The sequence below is a fragment of the Barbus barbus genome (assembly GCF_936440315.1).
Source record: "Barbus barbus genome assembly, chromosome: 32".
In the NCBI taxonomy this organism is placed as follows: Eukaryota; Metazoa; Chordata; class Actinopteri; order Cypriniformes; family Cyprinidae; genus Barbus; species Barbus barbus.
The window spans coordinates 18,853,757-18,870,945 of NC_136760.1; the positions used below are offsets into that span (position 1 = coordinate 18,853,757).

General features: G+C 35.1%; 3 protein-coding genes across 5 annotated transcripts; 2 read left to right on the forward strand and 1 right to left on the reverse strand.

Annotated features, from left to right (window-relative positions):
- The first annotated feature begins 276 nt into the window (after positions 1–276).
- LOC306852776 (pyridoxine-5'-phosphate oxidase-like) lies at positions 277–3,110 on the forward strand. 2 transcript variants are annotated; one of them, XM_079389847.1, is made up of 7 exons: positions 277–461; positions 971–1,095; positions 1,218–1,317; positions 1,416–1,469; positions 1,616–1,744; positions 2,168–2,238; positions 2,342–3,110. In XM_079389847.1, exons 1-7 carry the CDS (start codon positions 417–419, stop codon positions 2,505–2,507), a joined length of 690 nt encoding a protein of 229 aa, XP_079245973.1. In that variant the 5' UTR covers positions 277–416; the 3' UTR covers positions 2,508–3,110. The 2 variants fall into 2 exon arrangements, with proteins under 2 accessions (XP_079245973.1, XP_079245972.1); XM_079389846.1 differs by having other exon boundaries at positions 2,427–3,107.
- Positions 3,111–3,690: 580 nt separating this feature from the next.
- LOC306852243 (proline-rich protein 15-like protein B) lies at positions 3,691–7,471 on the reverse strand. The gene is made up of 2 exons (XM_079388953.1): positions 7,336–7,471; positions 3,691–4,153 (listed from the first exon to the last, which is right to left on the reverse strand). Exon 2 carries the CDS (start codon positions 4,116–4,118, stop codon positions 3,807–3,809), a length of 312 nt encoding a protein of 103 aa, XP_079245079.1. The 5' UTR covers positions 4,119–4,153; positions 7,336–7,471; the 3' UTR covers positions 3,691–3,806.
- A 2,679-nt stretch (positions 7,472–10,150) lies between these two features.
- Positions 10,151–16,132, forward strand: LOC306852244 (CDK5 regulatory subunit-associated protein 3-like). Of its 2 annotated transcripts, XM_079388954.1 has the most exons (15): positions 10,218–10,351; positions 10,622–10,667; positions 10,799–10,930; positions 11,010–11,110; positions 11,211–11,259; positions 11,354–11,532; positions 11,610–11,746; positions 11,891–12,035; positions 12,115–12,222; positions 12,312–12,393; positions 13,471–13,559; positions 13,646–13,851; positions 14,851–14,901; positions 15,155–15,326; positions 15,676–16,054. In XM_079388954.1, exons 1-15 carry the CDS (start codon positions 10,346–10,348, stop codon positions 15,739–15,741), a joined length of 1,569 nt encoding a protein of 522 aa, XP_079245080.1. In that variant the 5' UTR covers positions 10,218–10,345; the 3' UTR covers positions 15,742–16,054. The 2 variants fall into 2 exon arrangements, with proteins under 2 accessions (XP_079245081.1, XP_079245080.1); XM_079388955.1 differs by lacking the exon at positions 14,851–14,901 and having other exon boundaries at positions 10,151–10,351; positions 15,676–16,132.
- Positions 16,133–17,189: the final 1,057 nt, after the last annotated feature.

Here is a 17,189-nt window from a genome sequence, read left to right on the forward strand (position 1 = left end):
TATATATATATATATATATATATATATATATATATATATATATATATATATATATATATATATATATATATATATATATATATAATAAAAAATAAATACTACAAAAGTATATATTTTCGTTTTTAAAGTTTTACGAAATAGAACATATTTAAATGTTTTTGGCTATATTTTTATTTTTTTTATTAATTATAGAATATAAAACGAATGATTAATTGATTAACGTATTTATTTTTCATATTTTATTCATTCCTAAATTAATTCCAAAATTAGAGGTTAGTTACAAAACCGTAAGAGCATGAACGTGATGACGCAGGTTTGGAGTTGCAGGCATTGAACCCAGTGTTACCTTTACAGTCCGCAGTACTTCGTTATTTGCCTCGTTTTCCTGCAGGAATTTTACTGACAGCGGCACCGACATGGATCTGAGTAACATGAGAAAGAGCTATAAGAGCGATCAGGAGGTGGGACACATGACCTGAGACCCTTTTCAAAAGACATAATATACAGAGTATCATATCATGATTTTTACATCAAAACGCTAGATATGCAGAGCCGTCATTTTCTGTATTATTGTATAAAACCTTATCAATGGGCTTTTAAATTGTTTGCCATTTTATATTATCTGCAGCTAAATTGCGTGCTTGCCAAATGCCTTTTCAAAAATGCATGCATTGTCAGTTGACCTTGACTTTAATTAATCACTTACTAATTAAGATTATATGAAAAGAGTCAACACAATGAGACAGCCTTTGACCATTAAACATGCTTTTCATTTCAGTTATGCATGGGTTAGTGTTACAGTAATATCATATTTGGTAAAGACCCCTTTACACAGTAAAGGACACTGTACTAGTTCAGTTATGGGGTATTTAAACCTACTTTGCCACATATGTCACAACGGAGAGTCAATAATTTAAAAATAATATATGATACATTTATAAATTTCCTATTTATCATTCTCATCCTACAGTGTTTTGAGGAGGATCAACTTGCTTCTTTAGATCCAATTAAGCAATTCGGCAGCTGGTTTGATCAAGCCACTAAATGCCCTGAGGTGGGAGAAGCCAATGCTATGTGTCTCGCAACAGCCACCAAGTAAGAATGGATGTCGTGCCGTTCATCAATACTTGGAAATAAACAGAGCAATATAATCCATATACGTACTTAACTTGCTTTTTAAATTCGGTCAAAATTTCCCCTTCTTGTCTTCTCAAAAGGGACGGTCGTCCCTCTGCACGCATGGTTCTTCTAAAAGGCTACAGCGAGGAGGGATTTCGCTTCTTTACCAACTATGAGAGTCGGAAAGGTGAAGAGCTGGTGAGTCTTTAAAACAAAATGTCCTTATGGGTTTACCTTCTCATCTTTCTCACGTCTTGTATTTTTAAAATTGCTTTGTTTATTTTGCAATCAAATAGGACAGCAATCCCCACGCCTGTCTTGTATTTTACTGGGAACCATTAAACAGACAGGTAAGCTTTTTTGGTTGGGGGGGTCAGAATCTTCTCCAGCTAATTCTTTGGAGAATCTTTTCCATATTTCAATTTGAATGACAAAAAACGTAACACATTTTGAATGTAGTTTTTGAGCCCATTGTATTTTTGTTGTATCCTAACAGATTCGCATTGAAGGTGCTGTAGAGAGAATCCCGTATGAGATTTCACGTGATTATTTCCACTCAAGACCCAAGAGCAGTCAAATCGGTGCTGTTGTTAGCAGGCAGAGCACAGTAATACCAAGCAGACAAGTGAGTAGCACTATCAACACCATCCAGGGTTATTAAAATTTTTTTTTGCTAGAAATAAAATATAAATATTGAATGAAAACCATAAACTTATGTTGTCTTGGAAACTAACTGAAATAAGTTTGAGTACTAAAATTACTAACTGTAAATAAATAATAAAAAAAAAAAAAAAAAAAGACGAATACAATTGACAAAAGCACATAACAAAAATAACTAAAAATTAAACTATAATTAAAAAAAAAAATAAAGCTCATTCAAACTGCTAATGAAAGTAATAAGAAGATATAAATAATGCAATTAACACAATCAGCTTCAGCATTTAGCTAAACACTCATAATGATAATTATAAACAATTAATGTTAATTATTTTCCTGGTTTGATGCAACACCTGATTTATTAATAAATTGTTGTGTGTCCCCCTTAAAGTACCTGAGAGACAAGAATGCAGAGCTTGAGGAAAACTATAAGAACACTAATGTACCAATGCCAGATTACTGGTGAGTATTTTGTGTTTATTAATATCAAATCCCTGTCTGTGTTTGTATGTAGACAGTTATATTTTAGTTTCATAAATTTTTATTGATATATATTTTTCCGCAGGGGTGGATACATTGTAAAACCCCACCTGATTGAGTTCTGGCAGGGTCAGACAAATAGATTACATGACCGAATAGTCTTTTTGCAGCCAAAAGAGGGAGAGACTGAGCTGGGGGATATGCAGCATCAAGCTGAGGGAGGCTGGATATACCAACGCTTATCCCCCTAATAGAGGGCATGCTGTGAAATCAACATCACCGTCTGTGACATCAATACATCATCATTACTTGACAGTGACTGTCGCTAATAATGCCACCAGGGCATCAACTGACTAGTGAAGACTTATCACTCCATATCCGTCCTGCATTCGTATTGTCTTAACCCAAATCAGGAGGGAGATTTATATGTTGATAACTGTATACATGATTTTATGAATATAAATCATGTTGCATTACAAATGGTGCTTCGTTGCAGCATTTTTAAGCCTTCAAGACTGACCTCAACACATTCTTAATCTATTACTTGTAAGTGCAAAGTCTGTTGACTGCCTAATGTTTCTTAATAATTAAAAAGCACAGCTGTACTTGCAGCCTTAATTGTAGTTTCAGAGAACATAGACTTTGGACTTCTGTCACACACAAAGAAACATGTTGCTCCGTTTGATGTTTTGCACATCTTTAAGTGTGTTCATGTTACAACAAGTGTGAAATGTGATTAGATTGTGTTATAAATGTGCCAAATGTAATGCTGACCAAAATAAGTATCTGAATTTGGCTGAATGGTGACGTTTTCTTGTTAATATAAAGTAATAAACCTGTTTAATTTTTGCAGCAATGCTCATTGTGGTTTTTTGCCAGCAGATGGCAGTGGCGTTCAAACAGCTTGTTGTACTTCCACGATTTAACACATCTCAGCAATGCAATAAAAATCTTTATTCTGCATATTTCAACAATAACCTATAAAGACTGCAGTAAACAATAGACAAGTACAGATTAAAGCTGTAGTTGTGGAGAACCTATCTCTAGCGTGCTGTGACTTGACTGTCCTTGCCCTAGTTGAAACCATATTTATGATGAATGATCAAATCAGATGCACAACTGAACGTCCAACCACAAAAAAATAAAACACGTGATCAAATGCTAATCAAAGGTCACATCAACCTGAACAAGTCTGTTTCCCACAGGTTTGAGATATATTAAACAATAACGTACATTTGTATGACCATTCTCCACTTTAAGTTTAAAAATGAACGGATTGTGTGATTTATAAATGCGAGTTGGATAAGGTTTCTGTGATAACCCACAGATAACGCATTTTATGAGCATGACATTATTGTTTATGATTTACCGTAAACATTAGCAGCTAACTCCTTAATAATCATCTTGGGGTTGCTTTTCAATTAAAATATGGCCGTTAAAAAATAATAGCCTAATTTTCTGTTGAAGTATCTTTGTTGTTAAAACTCCATTCAACAAGAATGAGTAAAAATGAGTTTGTATGTATAAACAAGCTGCAAACTGTCTGGAAGTTATTTTTCCACATGGCTCTTGTCAGTCCGAGCAGGTTCGGGGAAAAGGCTTGGGTTTTCCGCCAGAGTCGAGCGAATCTTCTTCTTCTCCTTAAACCGCCCAGAATGGGAAACTTTTACATGACGGCCCTTGGTGGCAGATTTATCCACTATTTTTTCCAGTCTGGCATCTAAATTGCTGTCTGCGCCGTCGTTGTCCAGATCTTTTTGCGCATTGTTGGTGCTGAAGTCTGGTGGTATTTCATACAAGACCTTCGGCTCAGACTTCTTTTTCTTCAGGAAGGTGAGCTTCCACCAGGCAGGGTCGGCCATTATGACAGGTGCGAAGGGAAGTTAGCAAAGTAGACCTATAACACGAATGCAGATTTGTCAGGTAACTGTCAGGGCATAACTACAGATGAGTTATACTGAGTAATGACGATTCCAACTCATAATTTAACAGTGAGCTGATTAATCTTCCAGTCCATAGCATAAGACTCATGCATTTATCACCAACACACAGAGGGTTTTTGCCATAGGATGTGCTATTATGGATACAAAAACATCTAATTTGCATACTTTAGCACATTGTAAGCAGCAAAATTAGTTCTCTGTGAGGTCATATGTGTGTCTCCTCATCCAATGATTAGATTAGAATAACAAGAGGACACCTGACTCTGCTGCTCAGCTGTTTAATTAATGAACAGCACCACTGGATCCCCTGTCTCTCCCCTGAGATCTGAGATGCACCAAAATAACATTGCTTGAACCAAGACACTTGAACATCTCCTTGATGGATAACTTAGTATTTGGTCCTACTCCGATAGAGTATCATTTGTTATGTAATATTGGACAGACTGTATATAGCTATTGTACACATCACAAAGGATGTACAATGATTTACATAGCGACCAGTGTAAACACTAGAGACTCACACACCTGGTAATGATAATGGGTATGGTTGGTATCATGCTAGGGTGTGTCATCTGGTACCTTAACAACATTGCCATTGTTAAATGGAATGTATCAATGAAGATATGATGGGTCGTCCAGCGAATGCAGCAGGTTTTATAGCATTGGTGTGCGATAAGATTTTAAGTATCAGACCTGAAGTGATCTTTAGAAGGCACTAGTAAACACACCCTTCACTTGGCAGTTGCCACCTAATATACCGGTACTTTAAACTTTCTGGTAGAATATTGTTCAGTTATAGAGGGTGACTATAGCTACCTTTTATGGTGAATTCCACTACTTGACAAGCTCCTTTCTGACTTCCGGGTGCAATTAATTTTTGGTAAAATAAAGAAATTGGATTTAGATCTAGAGATCAGGCCAAAAATATTAGATTATTTTTAGCAATGTAAAGCATTTTGATAGACTATCTATCTATCTATCTATCTATCTATCTATCTATCTATCTATCTATCTATCTATCTATCTATCTATCTATCTATCTATCTATCTATATCTGTTGTAAGTTTTGTTCTCTGCAAAACTGCTTTGGAACAATATTTATTGTGTAAAATGTGATATGAAAAAAATCATTTGAAACCGAATTGAAACACCTGGCATTATCTGGGTAAAAAAAAAAATATTTAAAATGTAAAATATTGTTGTCCTCAATAAAATAGCAGTATTAAAAGCCAGTTAAATAAAAACTTTGTAAAAATGTTTTTACAAAGTAAAACAACATTCTTACTATTTTTTGCTCACACGACTTATACAGTAAAAATGTTGATGCATTTTTAGAAAGGAGGTCCCTTGCAAGGAGATCATCATATTTGGAGGTCATTGAAACCACTGCCATAAAGGTTCTGAGACAAAAACAACAGCCTTAATGCAAGGAGAGTTTCTCCATTTTCATGTAATGTTACAGTGTTTACAAAATAAGAAGGCATTTTAACACAAGGGAATATGGCCATTTTATGAGCAAACAGAGACTCTACACTGGATTTGTCACTGATCTTCTGCAATTACATAATGACATGATTCAGTCACTTTTAGAAGCAGCTATTACTATTTCACCTTAATTGGACTTAATTTATTGTAGCCAAGTAGACTGTAGATGTATCTAGAGGAGATCTTATTGCACTCTGAAAATGACTGTAAAGTTTAATCCTGGGAGAGTCAGGTGCTTTCCTCAGCTAGGGTGGTATAAGGTTCATTTAATGGTTTTATTGTTCATGCTTATTGATTATGACTTGCTTATGTTGAATTGTGAGTCACAGCCTGCAAACAGAAATGTGCCAGACTGAATGTGCTTTACAGAATGTTACTTTTGAAACATTTCAGACCAGCTAGAAAACAAATATATAAGTAATTAATGAATTCTTACTTGCACAATTATAAAAAAATAAAGTAAATAATAGCAGTATTTTATTTATATATTGAATTATTTTTCTTAAATATTTTCACACAAATAAAAATCTTTTGCAGCAGTTTCTTGAAAGTCACTTGACCTTCTACAAGACGTTCTGATACTCAAGAGATATCATTAGAGCTAGATAATAAGTTACTTTGTTTTCCTCCTTGTGTGACTGAGCAGCACTAAGAACTTCAGAGATCACAGGGAGAGTACACTGTGCCTATCTAAACCTAGGCAATCACTAACCAAGTTCAAAGCCTTCCCGGTGATACAAATGTTTGAGGAGAGGAGAGGTTAACTCAAGGGCAGCCAGGCCCTGCCGTATTCAGAGCAGTCATAGAGGGTGTCAAGTTTGCCTGCAAGTCTAGGCCTGGACATCCTACTGCTGCTGTTTGTGTTCTGAATGTTACTTCTCTCTCATCTGGGCCTGTAACATGGCATATCAAGCTTCCTATGTAGCCTACAGCCTCTCAAGAGAGGCCTTCATAGAGCATTTGTTCATAACAGGTTCTGTTAGGAGAATTCATGATTTATGAACACGTTCAAATTCCTCTCAAAACTACTCATGTTTGTTCATTTGACTTTATTTTTTATTATTAAATGGCAGTGTTATTATTTTAGTATCACTGAGGTACTATTATAGTTTTTATTAAACGTTTTGAATTAGTTTTGTATTTTTATACATTCACTTTTCAATGTGAATTTCAGTAAAAGTTTTAGTAATTTTGTTGTGTGTTTTTGTCATTTTTATTAGTATTTGTATTTAAAATGTCTGTATAGTTTTTATCAATTTTAATTTATTTTAGTACATTAAGGTAAACTAAATTAAAGTAAGAAACATTGCCTTGTCAACCACCTAGACGATTTTCCAAGATTGTTTTTATTTAATTTTATATTTTTTTGCTAACTTTATATTAATTTATATTTTATTTTATTTTTTAATCTTTTTTTTTTTTGTTATAATTTTTGATTAATGTTTTATGCATTTAATAAATTTAAGATTTTAAAAAAATCCTAGTGCATTTTTTAAACTAAATCAGCAAAATAAAAAATGTGAACTCTAATGTCCTTGTATATGCAAAAACAAAAACAAAAACAGCATCTTGAAATACAAGAATAAATGCAGTTCAATATTTCAACAATTTCACTTAAAAACACAAAAAAGAGCAAGTGATCAGTTCTCACCTGACAAGGTGCGTTCACTTCTTTCAAAAGTGCTCTTGGTTCAGAAGAACAGGTGTCCAGAAGTTAAACCATTGTTGCCTTGACAGCCTTGCTCCCTGTGTTCACTTAGTAACTTCACTTTACCGCTCAAGTTCAGTCTGCTGAGAGCTGCTAATACCTTCTCACCTTTTTGCTTCCCCTTCTCTTAATTAATCTCCCTACTACTGAATGTGTGCTTTGAGTGCAGCGTCTCATGCTACAGGTGTTCTCTTTCCCCCTTCCTCTCTCTTGGTCCCTCCCTTACTCCCTCTCTCTTTATCAGTCTTGTTTTATCTCAGACAACAGCCTATACAGCCTCACACAAACACACTGTTTCAGTCCAAGTTGAACATTAGGTCCAACCCAATGCAACATGAGTAAATGTTACAGCCATGTGATCGAAAGAGGGAGGGCAATCTGAGTGAACGACCTCATGGGAGCGTGAAGTTGGTTTAACATTTGCATGGTCAACCAAAAAGGTGCTCACCTTACCAAATCAAGACGGATTGCTGTAAATAAATGCTGCCTATCTATCTATCTATCTATCTATCTATCTATCTATCTATCTATCTATCTATCTATCTATCTATCTATCTATCTATCTATCTATCTATCTATCTATCTATCTATCTATCTATCTATCTATCTATCTATCTATCTATCCTATAGAGCATACTATAAAGTGCAAAGTAAAAATTCATAAAAGTTATTGTCTATGGAAATAGCAGGCAACTACATGAGATATTATATGGGTTATTAGAGTTAACTAAAATCATATAAAAAAAATTGAAATAAAATAAAATAAAAAAACTTAAACTTTTTCTATTCTAACTGCCAAAGCAACATTTCTCATTTTCATTTAGTTGAACTGACTAAAAATAACAAAACAAAAAGAAAAACTATAGACATATTAATAAACACACACACGTCCATAGTATTATGTGTGATATAAAATATCTCACACAGCATATTACTTCAATAACTTTTGTGATTTTTTTCTTTAATATTGTAGACATTTATTATAGATATTTTATTATATTATTATATTATAGACATTTATTGCAAATAAATGTCTACAGTTCAACCTTTTGACAAAGAAAATATAATTGTTTGTATGTTTGCCCTGGTTTAGTTTCATACTGCAAATGCAAAAGTCAGTGGTTTGTATTCACACATAGATGACATTCTCGAATATGGTTTTTAGAAATAAAGGATTTTTTGGGATTGTAGGGGCTTTTAAAAACAGAAGGACGCTTGCCACCTGAGCTTGTTCACAATTTCACCTGATGTTTAATTTGACAAGGCCACCAGACAGATAATGCTCACATTTGCATAATGTGGGGAAATCACAGACGGATACTAGATGTCCAGCTGAGATAGGAGCAGGTTTGAATGTCATTCAAAAAATATGAAAATAAAGCATTGCCTGTATGGTTCCCTTTAACTGTTACAGCCATTGTGCTTCACAAGACCATAAAAGAGCTTAACCGATTTAGGATTAAAATTCTGATTTCTGCTGAAATGGTCTTTGGAGTGATTAAAACTGCTCTGTTTGGAGTACAATGCAAGTTCCTTTTCAAAGGCCTCTCCTGTGTAAGCTGGGTATTAAGTGTAGTGTTACTGGAGTTGCCCAAGATATCCAAACTTTAAGAAGCAGAACTACAATCCTATCTTTGATTTTAACATTGCATAGTGTCATACTGACCTTTATTTCAAACTTTCTGCTTTCTTTCTTTCTGATTTTAATCTGCTCTGTCAAAAAAACAGAAGAAGAACTACTTAGATATTTCTGTCAACTGTACGACGGGAGGAGTCTCTTGTTGGAAACACCTGAGACACCTGCAGTCATATTTACAGCCAAAGTCCCTTTGGCAGATACTGTAGATAAGGTATGCTGTGATCCGGGAAACAGAAAAATCTATAAAACCACCTTGTTCAAATAAAACTGAGAAAAGAGCAGGAAATTTACCATACATTTATGTCCACATAAAGTGCATGTTGAAGTATTTTATGAATTATGCAAGCGGCACTATAAAAAGGAAGCACAAATGCAATGCATATGGTGCAAAAAAAATGTGAAATTACAATTTCATGTTGTTATTGCCAGGCCTGCTTATAAGTACGAAAAAAATATGTCACTATTTTTCTAGTGGTGTCAATATAAAGGAAATTGCGCCATCTAGTGGACATAGCACTTCTGCTGTATACCTTTCGAAAAGTAAACAAATAATTTATATTCTTCCCTTTTTTTTTCTTTTTTTTTTACCATAATAAGCATAATAAGAAAATAAATCCAAATGATCAAAGACCATTTAATAGTTTGAGTTTTTGCCGTTACATTGTGAAAGGACTAAGAAAAAAATAGTAATGTGTTGAATTTGCAGCTTTTTGAATGTGATATAAATAACGTGATATAAATAACTTTTTATTACCAGATTCGTAATTATGGCAAACAGTGTGATAAAATGCAAAGTATAAAGAGATAAAGTACACTTAATAATAAATACTTATTATTTATTAATATATAAACATCTTTTACATGGATAATAATAATTATAATTAATTATTCAATTATTAATACTTGAAATTTTTGAACCATCTTAATTTTATGAAATAAATTAGTTGAGTATCCACAACTTCTGAAAGCGTGTATTACGATTTCCGTACATTTGTAGATTTTTTTTTTTTTAAATTTACAGTGAATTTCAGATATGTTTGAGTTTACGAAAATACATAACTGTGAGAGAAAAATCAAGGTAACTTTGCTACAATTTCTAATGACTTTTATTTTGACGTTACAAGGAAGTGATTCAGGGTTCTTCTATTCGTGCAGTTCATTGGTCTTTCAGCAGTGTCGCGTGTGCTGATTGGTCAGTCGCGTATGTACGTGTCAGTGGAGTTGTAAACTTGAGCTGCATCTCATCGATTTGATTTTCAAGTATGGAGTAGCTTTAGGTATTATTCTATCAAAATAACGACAACCACGGTTGCAATGGAGGTAAAACAAAACATTCTTTGGTCAGAATTAAGTGTCACCGTTTTGTAAGTCTTGCTTATAGAAATTGACAAGCTATTCAAGAATATAGCCTAATTGTGCATCAATGCATACTTCTGTGTTTTTATTAATATAAATCCTGAATTATTTACTTGGCTTGCAACTTTTCATTGTCAAGATTATAAGTCCATAATAATGTGCAAAATGTTACCATGAGCGTTATTACAGTGTGTATATTGTAATCTACCTTTATTATAAAATCTGTTTTAATAGAACATCCAGAATGTCCCAATTGACATCCAAACCAGTAAACTCTTAGGTAAGACAGTCATTTATGCATACACAAGTCTTAAACATATGGTTTGAAGTGCTGTAGCTTGACTTCTATAAACAGTGTTAGATCTTGCACAAAGATCTATTGAATATTTTGCTTTTGTCTCCATCATTCAGACTGGCTGGTGGACCGGAGGCACTGCACACTGAAATGGCAAAGTGCAGTGATGACAATTAGAGAGAAAATCAATGCTGCCATTCAGGATATGCCTGAGAATGAGGAGATCAAACAACTGCTCTCTGGATCATGTAAAAAAAAAAACGTATAATAATACAAACATACTACTTTGTTTGAATGTTATTACTCATATATTGTTCCTTTTTGCAGATATTCACTATTTCCATTGCTTACGAATAATCGAAATATTAAAAGGAACAGAAGCGTCCACCAAAAATATTTTTGGCAGATATTCATCACAAAGGATGAAGGTGATGATGCATCTCTCTCTGCTGTTTATTATTCTTTTAATGTGTAATTTATTGCTGTATTTAGTAAAAAATAATAGCTTTATATATTTTATGTCAACAGGATTGGCAAGAAATAGTGTCCATGTATGAAAAAGACCATGTCTATTTAGGTAAACAATCATCATTTAGTTATTTAAGCCATTTTTTTTTAAAGTAACGCAAACACAGTGACGGGATTGTGTGTATGTGTGTTTTTATCCCCAGCTGAAGTGGCCAGTATTTTTATTCGTAGTGTAAGTTATGAAGGTCCTGCTTTGAGGAAGCAGGTGTCTAAAGCTCAGCAGCTTCAGCAGGAGTTGAGCCGACGAGAGCTGGAGTGTCAGAGCGGTGCCACCGACATGAGGGAACGCTATTATGCTGCCTGTAAACAGTATGGGATACAGGTTAGACAACAAATAATTACATTTTATTTTGCATCGTTTGTTGCTGATTACCGATAATGTCCTATAATTTTTCACAGGGGGAAAATGTGGCAAGGGAGTTGCAAGCACTCGTTAAGGATCTGCCTGTAGTTTTAGAAGAAACTGGTAAAAAAGCATCCTGTCTGGATGAAGCTATAAAATTTTACGCAGCCTTCATAAACTTTGTTAGTGACTGGTGAGTGTGACTTCCTGTCATTTCTAATGCTGCATTGATTGACCTTTAGACACCTGAAATCATGCCTGTGATTGAACTCCAACATGACCCTTATATGATGTTCGTCTAAGTGCAATTTTACCTTTTTTTTATTTTATTTTTTAGGTCTGAAGAAGTCCTGCCCATTCTAAGATTTGTCCAGAAGAAAGGAAACACAACTGTATATGAGTGGAAGACAGGAAATGTGCCCACAGTTGTAGAGAGACCTGTGATGGAGGAAGCCCCACCTGATGTTGTTGCAGAGGAGACCGTAAGTGTGATAATATGACGCCATGAGTTGAGTTTTAAGCGTCTATCTGTCATCTATCTATCATTCTTGTGTTGTGCAGATTGACTGGGGTGACCTCGGCGGTGGTGCTGGTACTGAAAAGGTGGATTTTGGGATCTCTGTTGAGGGTGGTGTGGACTGGGGTATTAGCCTCGAGTCTGGCACAGAGGTAAGAGCCTTAAATATTTAGTACAAATATAAAGTCTTTAGTTATCACATTTTGAAACAGAATTAAAACAGTCTACCAATCAACTTCAGGAAACCAGTGCTGGTGGTATTGACTGGGGAGACTCTGAATCTACACCTGTGGAAATTGAAATTGTGGATGTTGGTACAGACTGTAAGTGTGTTGGGATTTACTGAAATTAAATGTTGATAACTGTAATTAACATTAAGAATTTGTTATAAATGTACACTGCTTTTAAAAAGTTTGGGATCAATAATATTTTCATTCAGGATGCATTAAACTGATGTAAAGTGCCAATGCGACATCAATAATGTTAAAAAAGATTTTCAAATAAATGCTGCCCTTTTGAACTTTTTATTCATCAAAGAATCTTGGGGAAAAACTGTTTCATGGTTTCTTTACTATATATATATATATATATATATATATTCTTTTTTTATTTGTTTATGCACCTGTATATGTGTGTGTGTGTGTATATATATATATATATATATATATATATATATATATATATATATATATATATATATATATATATAGATAGATAGATAGATAGATATATAGAGATAGATAGATAGATATATAGAGATAGATAGATAGATATATGTATGTGTGTGTGTATATATATATAATATATATATATATAGAGAGAGAGAGATAAACACAACTGTAAATGAGTGGAAGACAGGAAATGTGCCCACAGTTGTAGAGTGACCTGTGATGGAGGAAGCCCCACCTGATGATAGATAGATAGAGAATAAAGAAACCATATATATATATATATATATATATATATATATTAGTTTTTTAAGAGTGATTTCCAAAGGACCATGAAACAACATCAAAATACTGGTACACCACAAAAAAAAAAAAATTTAGAATTTTTTTTTTAAGTGTTATATTTTACATTTTGCTGTATTTTTCTTAAAATAAAATGCAGCATTGGTAAACATAAATGACTTGCTTTTAAAAGTGTTAAAAAAAATAAAATAATATCAAAAATATCACCAAGAGCTTTTTATTTCAATGTGACATCTGCAGTTTGGTAAAATGATAGAATTACAGACAGGCAAACATAATCGTATATAAACATATTTATATCCATTATGTATATACACATTATATCAGTAATATAATACACATTATAATCAGTGTGCATAATGCACAACTCCAAAGTCTGCAGATTTCGTCTGGATCTGGGTATTGCGCTGAATTATTTTACTTTTGCAGGTCCTGATGGTGTTGCCAGAGGTGAAGATGCGCTTTCTCTTCTAGAAAACTCGCAGACACGTGGCCAGTTCATCAATGAGCTGAAGGAGGTACAACATCTCATTGTTAGAAGTATTAGACAGAATGTTTCGTCCTCACCCAAGCCAAACTCTTTTTCTGTGTTTCTGTGGGTCAGTTGGAAATGTTCCTGTGTCAGCGGCTCAGTGAGATGCATGAAGAAGGTGACTTGGTGACCATGAGTCAGTTCCAGCTCGCTCCCTCAGTGATCCAGGCCCAGACTCCCGAGTGTGTGGAGGCCATGCGGGCAGACGTGCGTGACCTGCTAAACGGGCTCACTTCAGTACGAATGCAGCACCTCTTCATGATCCAGGCGTCACCACGGTAACTACACACTCAAACATTTCAAACGCGGAAGTGCATTTTATATCTGTCATATCAGCATATCTGAAAGGAATTGTTCACCCAAAAATTAAACATTGCTGAAAATGTATTCACCTTCCAGCCATCCAAGATGTAGATGAGTTTCTTCATTTGAAAAGATATGGAGAAATGTAGCATTACATTACTTGCTCACTAATGGATCCTCTTCAGTGAATGGGTGCCGTCAGAATGAGTCCAAACTGCTGATAAAAACATCACAGTAATCCACAATGCTACTTCAGCCCACCAGTAAACATCTTGTGCTGCTAAAAGCTGTTTCATGAAATGTTCCCAGGCCCAGAATCGTAGCAAGGAGATTGGTAAAACAGTCCATGTGACATCAGTGGTTCAAACGTAATTTTACAAAGCTGCGAGAATACTTTTTGTGCGCAAAGAAAGCAAAAATAATAGCTTTATTCAACAATTCTTCTCCTCCAAATCTTCCACCATTATCTCGCTGCACGTAAACAATACATGCATCTTGGTACGCTCCATAATGGCGCCCTAGGGTGTTGTGAAGGAGAAGAATTGTTATTTTTGTTTTCTTTGCACACAAAAATTATTCTAATAGCTTCGTAAAATTGTGGTTCACCTAATGATGTCACACAGACTATTTGACCAAAGTCCTTACTACATTTCTGGGTCTGGGAACATTTCAGTTGCATTGCAGTCTATGCAGGGTCAGAAATTTGTGTTCCAAAGATGAACAAAATTCTTATGAGTTTGGAATGAAATGAGGGTGAGTAATTAATAACAGAATTTTCATTTTTGGGTGAACTATCCCTTTAACTTAAAACAATTTCTTCCAGTAAAAATATGAGTCCACTATCAATAATAATTGCTTTCTCCAGTGAAAAAGTAGAGAAATATGCACAGATCAAGTATTAATCTAACATTATTATGGCTTATGGTTTAATTGATGGACTGGAGTTTTGTGGATTATTGTGATGTTTTTATCAGCTATTTGGAGTCTCATTCTGACGGCACCCATTCACTGCAGTGGATCCACTGGTGAGCAAGTGATGTAATGCTAAATTTCTCCAAACCTGTTTCGATGAAAAGCAAACTCATTTACATCTTAGATGGCCTGAGGATGAGTAAATTTTCATTTAATTAACTATTCCTTGTAGCCATTAGTCACATAACAAAAACAAAGAACACTAAACAGTTATCTATAGTTTTAATGTTGTAGCAGCTGAGATCTTGTAGTCAGATCATGATAAATCTGGTGTTGTGTATGTTTGTTTGTTTGTTTGTGTCTCAGCTACGTGGAGCGTGTTTCAGAGTTACTGCGGCAGAAACTCAAGCAAGCTGATATCTTGGTGTTAAAACGAGGCACGCTGGCTGAAAAACGACAGGAGGCTCTGGAAGAACAGGCCAAGCTGGAGCCCCGCATTGATCTGCTGGCTGCTCGCACCAAGGAGCTCCAGAAACTGGTAGAGTAACTTGTTGTAATGATGTGTTTGTGCATTTGTTTCAGTACAGGTTTATCACAGTACATTTGTCCTATTACAGCAGTATATGGTATAGTCCTGATACTTTCTCACTCATTTACTTTCCTCTCTCTGCAAAAGTGAAACTGGCACCCTAGCAAACCTTCAAGTTCCTGTTCACTCTCTTCCCCTCTTTGCAAAAGGAGCCGATGCTTGGCAGTGTTAAATATAAAAAGAAATAAGGCTATTAGAGCAAAAAAGCTAAACTAATGTAGTTAAATGTCATGGTGGACATAACTTTTATTGAACTAAATCCTAGATCTATCCATCTGTCTCTCTCTCACACACACAGATTGAAGCTGACATCTCCAAAAGATACAACAACCGGCCCGTCAACCTCATGGGAGTTCATGTGTGACCAAGAAGAGTATTTACATGCTGCACAGATGTATCATTTCATAAATATATTTTTCCCATTTCAATTGGGAAGGTAATTGTTTTGTGGTGATTCTATTTTCTGGTGGAACAAAATTGTTGCAATCACAGCGCTTTGAATATTCAAAGGAGGCTGTAAATAACTTGCGCTTACACAGCTGGCCTCATTAGTCTGAAGTGCTGAATTCGGTAAATGAACAGTCTTAAGAGGCCAACATTTAAATATGCAATTGCTAACCCTAATTTCTGTGAAGAAAAACATGTGGCACTTTCAACATAAAGGCTATCAAAACTCTAAAAGAAATGGTCAGAAAAATTTACATTTTTGCAAACAACATGTACAAAGTAATAAACTTTATAAAAAATATATATATATTAAATTGCTGAATTATCAATATTTTAAAAACGACATACTAGCACAGTCGATTTTACCTGAATCAGCAGCGGTGACTTTTTAAGAGTTTGAAACAAAATGTGGTTTTGTAGATACCGATTAACCCATGCATACATATTTTCTCACACACACACACACCCATACATATATACAGTATCTCACAGAAGTGAGTACACCCCTCACATTTTTGTAAATATTTGATCTTTTCATGTAACAACACTGAAGAAATGACACTTTGCTACAATGTAAAGTAGTGAGTGTACAGCTTGTATAACAATGTTAATTTGCTGTCCCCTCAAAATAACTCAACACACAGCCATTAATTTCTAAACCGCTGGCCACAAAAGTGAGTACACCCCTAAGTGAAAATATCCAAATTGGGCCATATTAGCCATTTTCTCTTCCCGGTGTCATATGACTCGTTAGTGTTACAAGGTCTCAGGTGTGAATGGGGAGCAGGTGTGTTAAATTTGGTGTTATCACTCTCACTCTCTCATACTGGTCACTGGAAGTTCAACATGGCACCTCATGGCAAAGAACTCTCTGGAAAAGAGAATTGTTGCTCTACATAAAGATGGCATAGGCTATAAGAAGATTGCCAAGACCCTGAAACTGATCTGCAGCATGGTGGCCAAGACCATACAGCGGTTTAACAGGACAGGTTCCACTCAGAACAGGCCTCGCCATGGTCGACCAAAGTTGAGTGCACGTGCTCAGCACTCTGGTCATATCCAGAGGTTGTGTTTGGGAAATAGACGTATGAGTGCTGCCAGCATTGCTGCAGAGGTTGAAGGGGTGGGGGGTCAGCCTGTCAATGCTCAGACCATACGCCGCACACTGCATCAAATTGGTCTGCATGGCTGTCGTCTCAGAAGGAAGCCTCTTCTAAAGATGATGCACAAGAAAGCCTGCAAACAGTTTGCTGAAGACAAGCAGATTAAGGGCATGGATTACTGGAACCATGTCCTGTGGTCTGATGAGACCAAGATAAACTTATTTGGATCAGATGGTGTCAAGCGTGTGTGGTGGCAACAGTG